The sequence below is a fragment of the Monodelphis domestica genome, chromosome 1 (assembly GCF_027887165.1).
Source record: "Monodelphis domestica isolate mMonDom1 chromosome 1, mMonDom1.pri, whole genome shotgun sequence".
Taxonomy (NCBI): domain Eukaryota; kingdom Metazoa; phylum Chordata; class Mammalia; order Didelphimorphia; family Didelphidae; genus Monodelphis; species Monodelphis domestica.
This window is the reverse complement of record NC_077227.1, coordinates 77,983,677-77,997,700: the sequence shown is the minus strand read 5'-3', so window position 1 is coordinate 77,997,700 and position 14,024 is coordinate 77,983,677. Positions and strand designations below refer to the sequence as shown.

General features: G+C 45.5%; 1 protein-coding gene across 1 annotated transcript; it reads right to left on the bottom strand.

Moving 5' to 3' along the window:
- Positions 1-210: 210 nt before the first annotated feature.
- On the bottom strand, positions 211-10,448 carry AVPI1 (arginine vasopressin induced 1). The gene is made up of 3 exons (XM_001366548.4): positions 10,241-10,448; positions 1,772-2,059; positions 211-1,108 (listed from the first exon to the last, which is right to left on the bottom strand). The coding sequence occupies exons 1-3, from the start codon at positions 10,300-10,302 to the stop codon at positions 958-960; spliced, it is 501 nt and encodes a 166-aa protein (XP_001366585.2). The 5' UTR covers positions 10,303-10,448; the 3' UTR covers positions 211-957.
- Positions 10,449-14,024: the final 3,576 nt, after the last annotated feature.

Below are 14,024 nucleotides of genomic sequence, written 5' to 3'. Positions count from 1 at the left end.
GTGAACTGAAATAGCTGCCATTTATCATTGGTCACACCAGTTGAAATGGGAAAGAAAGGTGAAATGGGGCCTTCCATTCCTGACTTCTAGATAACAGAACTGAGTCTCTTTACATGAAATACCAGGTTTGCTTTGAAGGCCTTTGTCCCCATCCCTACAAATCTGATTGCCCAGTCGGTCTTTTCTTGTTTCATGACAAATACACTGTGCTTGATCGATAGGTTTTTATTATTAAATAGTCTCATACACTCAAGGGAACTCTAGCCAGAGTTTTTTCTTTGCCTTTGTCTTTTTGGCAGGTAGGCAAAGAAAGAGGCAGCTTGGTGTAGTGGAAAGAGTACTGAACTTAAGAGTTGAGTTGGTTAGAATCCCAGCTCTGAAACTAGCTGTGTGACTACGGGCAAGTCTTATTAACTTTGCTGACTTTGTTTCCTTGTCTGTAAAGTGGGGAAAATAATACTTAAACTTCCTACCTCAAAAAGGTTGTGACTAAAGTGCTTTATAAACCTTAAAGTGCGATAGAAATGTAAATTAATATTGATATCCCTGGAACAGGCCTATTAGATTACTGGTTAAAAGACTTAGTAATAAATAATCTAGGCCTGATCCTGGGTCCATTCAGAATCTTAATAAGGAATGTAGTTTAGTCTCACTATAGTGTTAGTTTAGAAGGAGGGAAGTTGTTTAATGGCAGGGGCTATTAATGAACTCACTGAGTCTGGAGAACAGCAAGTTCCCATATGATGAAGAGACCAGTAGAAGTCCCCCCACTTATTCCTTAACCGAGTAAGTGGGCTGTAACTGAGTAGAGCCTTCAGCTAGACCCTTCATCTGCCTTGAGGTGGCTGGCTGATTCAGGCCTCATTTCTTTCTCTGCCTTCCCACATCCCTTCAAGGGGATCCCCTTCAAAGAACAAATGGATTTTATGGAGGGTAACCCCAGCTACCCTCAATAGATCAGTGTCTAATCTGGTGAAGATAGCTGGTGGGGCTTGTCTTTCTCCAGCTCCGCCGGTTCCTGGCACTTGTTCTTAGGTGCTGCCCATTGGTGGTCAGCTCCATGGTACTGCTTGAGGGGTCGGCAGATGGAGAGCAGTCCTCTGGTATTCTGCAAAGAACAAGTATAGACAGTAGTTGAATCAGCACACTTGCAGGGAGGAATCATGGGATAGTTCAAGTTCTTCAGAAAGCACCAATCATACCTGGTACCAGAAGAGCTTTGCTGCCCAATACACAACCTGTGGTTACCACCTTATGGCGTGAGATGTCATCTGCTAAGGTCTAATGATGAATCTGTTCATTGGATAGGACTAGGGCTAAGGACTTTTGGACTTGCTCAGGGACCAAAGCCTAAGTGGCAACTACGTGGCATAGTATAAGGGGCCCCACTGACTTGCTGTCAAGAAGACCTGAATTCAAGTCCTGTCTTGCCAGTTTTATGACAGCTCTTAGTCTCAGTTTCATCTATAAAATGGAGCTAATAGCACCTACCTCAAAGGGTATGTACATACACAGATTTATATGTGCATATATGTATGCATATGAGTGTGTATACATGCATTGCAGCTCTTAAAGCATTATTTAAATGTTGCCTTTGTTATTATTTTTATTATTATTACCAAGAGCTATTCCATCTCCTTCCCAAGTATTAGGGCAGCTTCATCATGGGATGAGATTCAAGGCTACCTATAGCTATAAGGACCAAGATTTTATTCTCCACAAATGCCTCCCTCCTCCCCTGACTGCTATCTACTTAGCCTCAGAAACCTACCTACGTCGACTACAGTGCTGCAGTGTATGCCCTGGTGGCCGTCTTTTCTTCCTGCGAAGCTGCCTCAAGGCTTCAGCCACCCTGTGGTCCCCAGCGCACTCCCAGATGATCTGTGCTCGCTCCTCAGCTTGCCTGTCACCACTGCGCTGAAATAGGCCTTGAATTTGTAGCAGCTCTGCATCCTGGAAGATGTTGGCGGAGGCTTGCTTTCGTCTCCGGACTTGTACTGGTGCCTGCCCTGGGGGTGGCTCACTCACCACAGATGCTGGAGTGCCCATCTTAGGTTCTCTAAGAGGAAAGCACACATGGTCTTTATCAGCCCAATAGGATCTTGCTTAGGAAGACATCGTGATCCAGCTAGCTAGTCCCGTTTCAGAGTCTAGACTTGAACCATATGATCAGTCAGTCAAAAAACATAAGCACCCCCCATGTGCCAAGAACTATGCTGAGCATTGAAGATACCAAGTAAGATGAAAGACAGACTACCCTTAAGAACTCACAGTCCAAGTGGGAGGAGGTAACATGAAAACTGTACCAACAAGCTGTAAAGCGTGAGTAAGCATCAGAGGGAAGGCACTAGAATCATGGAGGATTGGGAAAGGCTTCCATACAAGGTAGGGTTTTAGTTGAGACTTGGAGAAAGCTAGGGAAGCTCAGAGGTCAAGAAGAGGAGAGAGAGCATTCCAGGCACGGGGGGCAGCCAGTGAGAAGGCTCAGAGCTGGGAGATAAAACAGACTTGTTTGAGGAACAGCTTGAAGCAGGGCAGGGTAAGTGATGAGCTTTGAATGACTAAAAGAGGATTACCCCCATTGAGGTAATGTGGAGGGGTAACATAGAGCTGTTCTTTAGGGAGATCACTTTGAAAGCAGGGTGGAGGATGGACCAGAGTGGGGAGAAACTTCCAAAACATTTATTTGTTTTGTTTGACAAAAACCTGCCTTGGTCTTCCCTTGTTCCCTTTTCTCTCCCTCCCCCTCTCAATTGGGCACAAAAGAAAAGCTAAACCCATTACAAACCTGTATAGTCAATTAAAACAAATTTACACATCAGCTATGTCCCCATTTTTTTTTGGTCTCATTTTGCACTCAGATTTTCACTTCTCTTGGGAGGTAGATGTTGATTTTTATCATTGGTCCTCCAGAGTTGTGGTTGGTCGTGGTGATAAAAGTTCCTCCTAATTCTTTCAAAGTGTTTGCTTTTATCATGTTCACTCTATAAATTGTTCTCCTGGTTCTATACACTTCATTCTCCATCAGTTCATACAAGTTGTCTTTGCTTTCTCCATATCTCCATCATTTCTTTTTCAAAATTTAAATCCTTACCTTTTGTTTTGCAGTCAGTATTGTGAATTGGTTCCAAGGTAGAAGAGCAGTAAGGTTTAGGCCAGGGGTCCCCAAACTTTTCACACGGGGCCAGTTCACTGTCCCTCAGACTGTTGGAGGGCCAGACTATAAAAACCTAAATCTAACCCTAACCGGGCTGCAGTATACACAGTGCGGAATCCCCTCGCCGCCCACCATGCATTGTGCAGCCACATGATCCTTTGTGTGGTGCCTTGTTGAGGTGCCATGCAAAGGATTATGTCATTGGAAGTAGTACTGTACTTGAGCGACACCACGCTTTGCGGCGGCGCCACATACAGTGCTCCTCTCACCACCCATGAAAGAGGTGCCCCTTCCAGAAGTGTGGTGGGGGCCAGATACATGGCTTCAGGGGGCCGCATGTGGACTCCTGGTTTAGGCAATTAGGGTGAAATGACTTGCCCAGGGTCACACAGCTAGAGAGTGTCCAAGGCCAGATTCTATCATTTCTTACAGCACAACAACATTGATTTATATGCCATAACTTGTTGATCCATTTCTAAGTTTATGGCCACCCTCAGGTTCCCATTTTTTGCCACCTCAAAGAGCTATTAATGTGTTTGCATATTTTCAGAGACTGTTTTGCTTAGGACTGAATCCCATCTTCTAGTTCCTCCCCATGCACTCTTCTCCCTTTTCCTTCCTATTTCCCTACTAAGTGGCATCTGTTGACCGAAATGTATTTATGTACCCAACTCTGTGTATCTTTCCTTTGATCAGGCCTGATGTGAGTGAGGTTGAATTGTTAGCTGCTTTCCCCACTTTCTTCTTGTTTGTACAGACTTCAACTTGTACATCTGCATTGTTAATTAATTTTTCCTCACCTTCCTTTCCCTGCTGCCCCAATATAGTCTTTCCATTCTTAAGATTATTGAGACAAAAAGAATCACTCCAAGGCCGTGTCACCTTAGTCTTCCTCTAGGATGAAGGGTTCAGAAGGAACATATCTCCATGAAGGAGAAACTTCCAGGTGGGAGAGCAATCAGCAGACTATTGCAGTCATCTAGGTGTGAAGAGATGGTGGCCTACACTAGAGTCAGTGTCAAAGGAGAGAAAATTGATAGACCAAGGCAACAGGCGGGAAATGGGGTGGGGTGCAGTGGGGGCCAGGTGGGAATGACACGTTAAAGATGACACCTATGTCGTGAGCCTGGTGGTACCTCCAATAGTAATAGGGAAGTTGGGGGGGGGTTGGGGGATGGGGAAATTGATGAATTTAATTTTGGACATGTTGAGTTTAAGATGTCTACAGGACTGTCAGTTCAAGATGTTCAGGGGGCGGATGGTGATGTGATACTAGAGATCAGCAGAAATGTTGAGCTGGATAAGTAGAGTAGAGCTGGATAAGGAATAGCAGCAGCATAGAGATGAGAATTGAACCCATGGAAGCTGGTGAGATAGTATAGAGGGAGAAGAGAAGAGGACCCCAGACAGCCCTGTGGGACAAAGGCATGACCAGAATGAAGATCCAGTAACGGAGCCTAAGAAAGGAGGGTAAGAGGGAGAACGAGATGAGAATTGTTTCATGGAAACCTAGAGAGAAGAGAGTACTAAGAAGAGGGTGAACAACAGTGTCAGAGCCTTCAGAGAGGTCAAGAAAATTGAAGATTGAACAAAGGAGTGTAGATTTGGCAAGTAAGAAACCACTTGGAGGCAGCTCAGGAAAAAGAGCCAGGCTTTGAGTTAGGAGTACCTGGATTCAAATCTGGCCTGAGATGCTGCCTAGTTGGGTGACCCTGGGCAAGTCACTTAACCCATTGTCTAACACTCTTAAAACTGATGATATATATACATTTTTAAACTGTTACCTTCCATTTTGGAATCAATACTGTATATTGGTTCTTAGGCAGAAGAGCAGTAAGGGCTAGGCAATGGGGGTTTAGTGACTTGCCCACGGTCCCATAGCTAGGAAATGTCTGAGGCCAGATTTGAACCCAGGATCTCCCATCTCTGGATATGGCTCTCCATCCATTGGGTCACCCAGCTGTTCCTAGTTAGCATTGATTCTAAGACAGAAGGGAAGGGTTGAAAGAGAGAGAGACAGACTGCGATAGAGACTTAGTAACTTTGCAGAGTCATTTCAAGTTGAATGATGAGGACAGAAGCCAGACTATGAGAATTAAGAAAGTGAGAGGAATGTAGGGCACATTGTAGACCACCTTCTCAAGGAGTTTAGCTACAACAGAGGAAAGATGTGGGAAAATAACTAGATGGGATAGAGATCAAATGAGGATTCTTTTGAGGATGGAGGAGACATGGGTATGCTTGTAAGCAATAGTGAAGCAAGCAGCAGAAAAGGAAAGATTGATTATAAATGAGAAGGGATGATATAGAGGACAGTCAATTGGAGAAGGAATGGAATGGGAACACCAGTGCATATGGAGGAATGTGTTTATGTGGATGGGAGGTGTGAGCAAAGGCTGAGGCATAGTGGGGCAAGGTCTTCAAAGCAATAAGGGACTTGAGAGGATAGTTTAGTAGTGAACTGATTCACTTATGGGTCAAGTTTTGGAAAGTTGGAGAGTGTAACTAGAACAGGAAAAATGACCTGGGAAAGAACTAAGCAGTTGAGAGTTTGGAGGCCAAGGTGTGGGCAAAGAATAGGGTTTGGAGTTTATAAAGCAGAGACAGAAGGTATGATCAGATAAAGGAAATGGTTTGTTTGCAGGTGATGACAAGATCAAAGGTATGACCATCTTTGTGATGGTTTTTTAACCCCAGTTCTAATCCAATTCTCTTTTCCTGTTTCCAACCTTAACTCTTTTTTCTAACCCTAACATAGGCAAGTCACTCAGAATTACCATCCTTATCTGTAAAGTAGATCTGCCCTCCCTATCTCAAACTTGTAAAGAAAGTGTGCTGCAAATTTTTTAAAAGTGCCTTAGAAATGTGAGCTGTTGCTATTATTAATGATAATAATCTCTAAGGTCAGAAATAACTTCCTGGGCATTCTACATTCCAGATCTCTAGGATCAAAAGTGAAAACAACTTCTTAAAGTAGATTTCAGGTGAGCAGTCTTCTTGTTGGGTTGGTTTTACTGAGGTCTGCCTTATTGTGGCATAGGGACAACATCAAATTCTCAAGGTCTATGCCAGCAAGGCACATATACCCCAAAGAGACTATGTTTGGACCAACCTAGCTTTGGTTAAAGAACCCATTGTTACCAGAAGCTGGCCACCAGACCCTTTTGGTTTGCAGCAAAGGGCCCTGGGCTCAGTTCCAGCTCCAGTTCTGATCCTCACACTCACTAGTTATGTCAACTTTCTCAAAGTTACAGCTCTCTATCCATGTGGGGAGAAGGCCACGAAAATCTATCTTTGGGGCAGATAGGTAGCACACTGTATAGAGAGTCAGGCCTGCAGTCTAGAAAGTCCCGGGTTCGAATTTGGTCTGAGACTTTTTAGCTGGGTAACCTTGGGCAAGTTACTTAACCCCAATTGCCGAGGCCTTACTGTTTTTTTCTGTTTTGGAACCAACACTTAGTATCCATTCTAAGACAGAAGGTAAGGGCTTAAAAACACAAGTGCTGGAGGCAGCTGGGTAGCTCAGTGGATTGAGAACCAGGCCTAGAGACAGGAGGTCCTAGGTTCAAAACCGGCCTCAGCCACTTCCTAGCTGTGTGACCCTGGGCAAGTCACTTGACCCCCATTGCCTAGCCCTTACCACTCTTCTGCCCTGGAGCCAATACACACAGTATTGACTCCAAGACGGAAGGTAAGGGTTTAAAGAAAAAACAAAAAAACACAAGTGCTTATGTGAAAGTGTGGATTGTTATTTTCTTCCCCCATCCTAACCCTAACCCTCCCCCTTTACCCAATTGCCTCTTACACACCAGTTATTTCTCTTGCATCCTTATTGTTCCTCTGAAATAATCTGGGCATTGCTGGGGGTAAAATAAATGAACATCCAGTTTTACTCCTCCCATCTGATTGCTTCCTGTGCTGTATTTGAGAGCTTTGCCTTTTTCCCAGTGGTTGAGGAGCAAAACTGTTACTTGTGGAAAAAAGCAGGAGGCCCAGCATCTCTGCTCTTTAGAAATATCACCATTATCAACAGCAAACATGCCTGCTATCAGTTGGCTGCCATGTTGGGTGCTGGGATTACTAATAAGCCTCAGGCACCAATGATGGAGGGAACTTCCAAATCCTAACTAAAGAAATGGAGGTGGGAAGCCCTGGAGATAAGACAGGAGTCCCACCAGTGTGCCAGTTATTTTTAATAGCTCACTTTCTTCCAAGGAAAGGTAGAAGCAGTCTGCTGGTGGGAACCAGCATTCCTGAATACTCATCTGCCATAAATTGTCCATTGTTCTGAATATGGGCCTCTTTGCAAGATGAAAACCAAAGGTAGTTTATCACAGATGCTTCAGGCTAAGGCAAGTGTAGCGATTAGCAAGCACTGGGGCCTGAGATAGGAGGCCTGGCATCCAGTCCTGGCCTCCTTGGTCAAGAGTCTTTGGCCAGGTCACATGAAATCAGGGTGCTTGAGTTTCTTTAGCTATAAAAACGGGAGGATTAAAATCCTATATACATAGTTATTTGCATGTGGTCTCCCCCTATCTGATTGTGAGCTCCTGGATAACATGCACTGTTTTCTGCCTTCCTTTGCCCCTAGCATTTAGCACAGTACTTGGCACATAGAAGAAACTTAATAAATGCTCATTGATTAACAAACCCTAACCTTAGTTTGGATCATGAAAATTCTGTTTATTTACAAGAATTTAACATTCTGTTAGCTGGGAGATAAATACTCTACTGCACTGACCAAAAAAGCAAACAGTTTGAATCGCAAATATCACAGAATACAATTTTACAGCTTCATTTTTTTAAAACAATAATCTCTTTGAGCCTCAAAGTTTGGTTCTGGATTTAATATGAGTCTCTTTGAAGCAGAAACCTACTCTTCTGTGCCCCCCCCCCCATAAATGGAAAAATACTGGGAAAGAGAAGGCAAATTATCATACATTAGTCAGAAGTGTTTTGATGGCTCATACAACAAATGTTTACTGCATAATAAGCTGTCTCTGCTTTGAATCTGAGTATCCAGAGTATGAAAAACACTGGTGTCAACAGGCTAAATTTGGATGGCCAGAATGATGTTGAAGACAGTCCAGGTTTGACCCTTAGTTAGCTGCATGGCCTTGGGCAAGTCATTAACCCGGAGGACTTAGATATTTCTTGAGTAGAAACTGTTTAGTTTATTGGAAACTTGAAAATTGAGGAAGGGCAGCTTTATAGTCACTACCTAGGAATGGCTTGTGTGAACAGGCCCTGTTGCCCAGGTTTTAGGCACACCCTTTCCAACTATATACTCCCCATCTCCACCCCCCACCCCCCAAGTAAAAGCAGATTATGTCTAGACACAAAATAGTATGGCTCAGATTTCTGCTGAAGCCGAGTGCTGGATTTGGATTTGGAATACCTGAATTTGAAGGTTGTACCACTGTTACCTAGGTGACTTCAGGAAAGTAAATTTCAGGGACTCAATTTCCCATAAAAAAGGTAGGATAAGAGGAGTTAACTAGAAGATCCCCAAGGCCCTTTCCAGCTTTAAAATCTATGATTTTATGAGATTCTATCTTTTTTTTTATCCTTACCTTCCATCTTGGAATAAATACTGTATTGGTTCCAAGGCAGAAGAGTGGTAAAGGCTAGGCAATGGAGGTTAAGTGACTTGTCCAGGGTCATACAGCTGGGAAGTGTCTGAGGCCAAATTTGAACCCAGGACCTCCCATCTCTAGGCCTGGTGCTCTATCCACTGAGCTACCCAGCTGCCCCTATGAGATCCTATCTTGGTCAGTACTAAGTGTGGATGCCCCCCTCTGTCTCTGGTGCTACTAGTGAGTGGCATTATGGGTTGTGACCGGTATAGATGGATAAGGTTGTTAAGTCCTCTTTAGAATTTGATAAAATTCTTATTTCCTGTAAGGGCAATACCTTCTATAAGATTAAGGAGCAGCAGCAGGGTGTAGGAAAATGCCTCTGGATTGATACCAAATCTAACCAATCCCAGCAGCCTCTCTAGTTCTCCAAGTCTCTACCTTCACAAATACTGGGATGTTCTCTATAGGCCTCTCAGGTTAAACTAGGCTAGCCAGGGTACAAATAATGATCCAGATTGCTTTGGGGAGATTCCTTTTTCACTGCCATCTGTGGGAAACTACTGGACAAAGAACAGGCTCTGTAGGAGGAGAGGGCAATTCGGCTCCAGAATCTCCTTTTACCTGACAGGGTTAAGGATGTTTGACAGCCATTCAGTGCTTGCTCTCAGACAGGAGCAAAGACCGACCTTTCTTTCTGCAAGTACGCAAACTACAGAATCTCCCAGGTTGGGAGCTTGGGCTACCAGCTCCAGGGGGACTCAAGATTCTTTTCCCCAAGATTTAGAGTTTGAGTTAAATGGAAAAGAAAGACACAGCTCAAAGAAGTCGATTCAGCTCCCTACTTTTAGTGCCTTCTTGTTTCTGCCCAGAAACCCGGCCTCTATGATGCCAACTCCCTCTTCAAGAGACTAGAGGAAGTCAAGGAAAAGCTTTGGAATCTCTCAGGAAATTGGTAGCGGGGTCTGTTTCCACGGAGTAGAAGTCAACAATACCCCAGGCTCCACTCCACTGCCCCGGGAGACGCTCATGAGCTGGCCGTTGAACTAAGGGCTGAATGTTTGGTCTACCTTTCGGCGTGGGGCTCATCTCCCTCGAAGTCCTCTGCCTGCCCCTTTATCTCTCCGCATTCCCGCCCTCTCCACACCAGCCCGTTTAGCCCGAAGAGTGACCCTTAAACCCCTCAGGGGGGCCAGAGGGCCAGCCCCGGCTCCCTGGCTCCCGGTTTCCATCCCGCAGCAATCTGCGGGTCCCGAGCGGCGCCTGCGCACCGGTTCAGCCTAAGGACTCGGAGAGGGGCCAGGAAGGGGGTTATACCTACAACGAGGACAATACAACCTCCCCAACCTGCGTCTACAGCAGTCCCCAACGCACACACCCAAGGGCTCCTGGCTCTGCCTTCTCTCAGGCATGAAACCGAGCCGGAAGGCGGCGGAGGGACCCCTGGCTCTTCTGCCCGATCCTAATTTTCGGGAGGCTCTGGAGGATCTGGACTTGGCAGACTCACCCCTTCCTTCCCGTCCCCAGGGCGCTTTGCCGCACAAGTAAGCACCGGCGAGCCCTGTGCATCTCTCTCACCTGAGACTCTCTCACGCCACAATGCCGGAAAGTGGCCGCGAAGAAGCAGGGCTGTCGGAACGCGGCGACCTCGCTCACTTCCACGAATCCATTGAAAACCGCTGCCAGCACCCAGAAGCTAAAACCAGCCTTCAGCCTTTAGCTTCTAGGCTAAACGTTCCAAAATCGAACGCGAAGATCCGAGACGACCAATCAGCGCTTGGAGTGGAGAAGGGGGTGTGTCCCTCCGCCCTTCCCCCCCTCCCCCAGCCTGCGCCGCAGGCTTCATTGACGTCAATACCCAAAGCGGAGCTCAGTTTGGCTCCGGGAACCTGGGCGGAGCCGCATTCCTGTCCCTGGGGTGCGGCGACAACTGGGCTCCGACGCACGTGATGACTTCCTCTTCTTTTAGGCCGACTGCGGAGCTGCGGGGCTCCAGTATAAACCACACATGAGCAGGGGCCTTGATGTCTGCCAAGGGTCTCTCCCCTGCACACACCCCGCCCCCCATCCCACCCTAACCTTCCCAGGTTTGCTCCCTGGCAGTCCGAACTGTCTCTAGGGACGGCGAGTCAGGCCAGAGAGCGCTTGCGTGCCTGCATGTGTGTAACTTGCGTGTGTGTGTTTGCATGCGTGGCGGGGAGGTGGTTGGAGGGGTGGAGAAGAGAAATGCTTGTGGTGCAGAGACTCGCGGACGGATAGTGTCTCTGGGAAGCTTTTAGAGGGGGAGGAGGTGGTTCTGTCAGCAGGGGCTCAAATGGCCAGAGGCACGATTGTGCGTAGATACATGTCCTAAAAGCCGTAGGTAGTGCTGTTTTGAGCTATTCAGATTGGACTAAACTTAGCAGCAATTCCATAAATCCAGCAGGTCCCCATCACCAAACCTTGAGTTTGACTCCGACCCTCTCACGATGCGGTGCCCTCCTTTGCCTTTTCCCCCAGCCCCTAGGTGTGTGGCTCGGGAACCTTGGCATTGACCCCACCCCCATTTGCCAGGGTCCTGGGCTGCCTCTTGCCTGCTCTAATGGAGCCCCTTCTCCAGGACTTGTTAACTAGTCTGAACCCGCCCCACTGGCATCACGCCAGGCAGAAAAAGCCTTTGCCAAAGAAACAAACCCCGAAATATGACTTCTCTTTGATCCTCCTGGAGTGCTATGAGAAAGAAATCAGAAGGAAACCAACTACACAAATCAGGGCCAAGGGTTCTCAGGCACCCTCTCCAGCCAGGCAAGTGCTCTTTGCTAGTAGTGTTTGGATAATGAGGGTCAGCTATGTTGGGAGCCTAAAAAGAGGATCAAGAATCCTTGGCCAGCCAGAGATACCCTCCAGAAACCCCAGAAAGGAATAGAAAAAAGCATGATTCACTGAAGAGTGAATGCGACCTAGATTTCAGTACATGGGTTTATCACTATGGGCAAGTCACTTAATGTCTGTGGACCTCAGTTTCCTCATTTGTAAAGTGAAAGGCTTGTCCTAGATGACCTCTAGGGTCCCCTCCAACTGGAAATCTAGGATCTCATGCTTCAATTAGAATTACTTGCAAATTACTTTGAGACTCAGTCATTCTTACTCTCCACAATCAGGGGCATAATATTTAGCAAGGATATCGAATCTTCTGGCTTCTAGGACAGCTATGACTAAGACCAGAAAGGGAAACAACCTACTTCTCTAAACCATCCCTGTGGCTACCGCACTGTGCAAATATATCCAATGTTTCAGTGTCATGTGTCAATATTTTTGTCAAAAAGATGGGGTGTCCAAAGTTTCCCTGGCAATTCAAGACACAAGGCAGTAAGATTTCTCACTCCAAAGCCCAAATCCTGGAATGTTTGCTGCTAAAGAGTGAGGCAAAACTGGTTTGAGAGTTATAATAATAGCTTATATTTATAACATATTTTAGAATTGAAAATGTTTTCACATTATATTTGATCTTCATTAACATGCTTAAAAAAACCCTTACTTTCTGACAGAAGGGCATACCACTACTAGGTCTGTATCCCAAAGAGATTAAAGATAGGAGGAAAGAACCTACTTGGACAAAAATATTTATAGCTGCTCTTTTTGTGGTGGCAAAGAATCAGAAATTGAGGAGATGTCCATCAATTGGGGAATGGCTGAACAAGTTGTATCATATGACTGTAATGGAATACAGTGCCGTAAGAAATTACAAACAAGATGATTAAAAAACCTGAGAAGGGGGGCAGCTGGGTAGCTCAGTGGATGGACAGCCAGGCCTAGAGACAGGAGGTCCTAGGTTCAAATGTGACCTCAGACACTTCCCAGTTGTGTGACCCTGGGCAAGTCAATTGACCCCCATTGCCTAGCCCTTACCACTCTTCTGCCTTGGAGCCAATACACAGTATTGACTCCAAGACAGAAGGTAAGGGTTTAAAAAAAAAAAAAAACCTGAGAAGACTTATATGAAGTGATGCAAAGTGAAGTGGGCAGAACCAGAACACTGTACACAATAACAGGAGTAATGTTTGACTCTGGTGGCAAACCTATGGCATGTGTGCCATAGGAGGCACTTGGAGCCTTCTCTTTAGGCATGCCATTGCCCTAGCACAGAGTTTGCCAGAGTTACTAAAAAGCCAGAGGGATGGGGGGCCAGGCTGTTCCCCTCCCCCTAGCCCCTGTGAAGATGGGATGAATTCTCCCTTGCCCATTTTTTAGATTTAATCACCAGAAGCATATACACCCCACTCATCCTTAAGTGGGGGAGGTCTGTGACCCACATATGTGAAAGTGAGTGATGATGAATCAGAACCCACTGACTGCCCCTTGGGCACCCCTAAGCAAAGCTTTAGCTGTAATTGGTGCACGTAAAATGGAAGGAAGGTACAGAAAGTGACAAAAAGGAACAGTCTTTAAAAGTGCCAAGAACTTCCTGTGATGAGGTCTTTCGCCTTCAACTTGACCTTGAAGGAGCTCTGGCTGAGGACTGCTCCTATTAGGACTACCACATGGGTGAGTGAGAAAGCCTGACTCCTTTCCCTGGTTTGTTCTGAGAGGTACTAGCCTCTGCTAAAATCCTTGTTTAATTGACCCCTAAGCCCTCTGGCTGGGGCTTCTAGGGCCCTGCTGGAGTAAAGCCAGGACTTGAGCAATAGTCTAGGTCATTAAGCTATATTTCTTACTCTGCCCTCTTTCTAATTTCTCTACTTTCACTCTTTCTATATTTTATAAATAAATTGCTAAAAAATCATTTGGAATGAATTAATTCCTGGCAACCACACTCTGATAAATTTAGTCCAACCTTTTAATTTTAACCCCTTACATTCTGGTCCTTACACCCTGCATGCCTGAGGACCCCACATCATCCAATTCTCTAGAAGGTTCACCATCACTGATGTATGATAATAACTATTATCAACAAGGCAAGGCTCCAAGACAACCTCAAGGGATTCATGATAAAAAAATATCCACCACCACAGAAAGAAGAGATAAGGTCCAAATGCAGATTGAAATATACCATGCTTTACCTTATTGCCTCCATGAGTTTTTCTCTAGTGTAAGCAATATGTGCCTTATTTCACAACATGATGAACATAGAAATGTATATTATAGGATAATATATGTATAACTATGTCATATTACCTGCCTTTTTCAGGAGGGGTTAAGGGTGTAAGGAGGGAGAGAACATAGATTGCAAAATGTGAGAAAACAAATACTAAAAATTATATCAACATCTAAAAAAAAAGACAAAAGGGCAAGGGCTAGGCACCTGGGGTTAA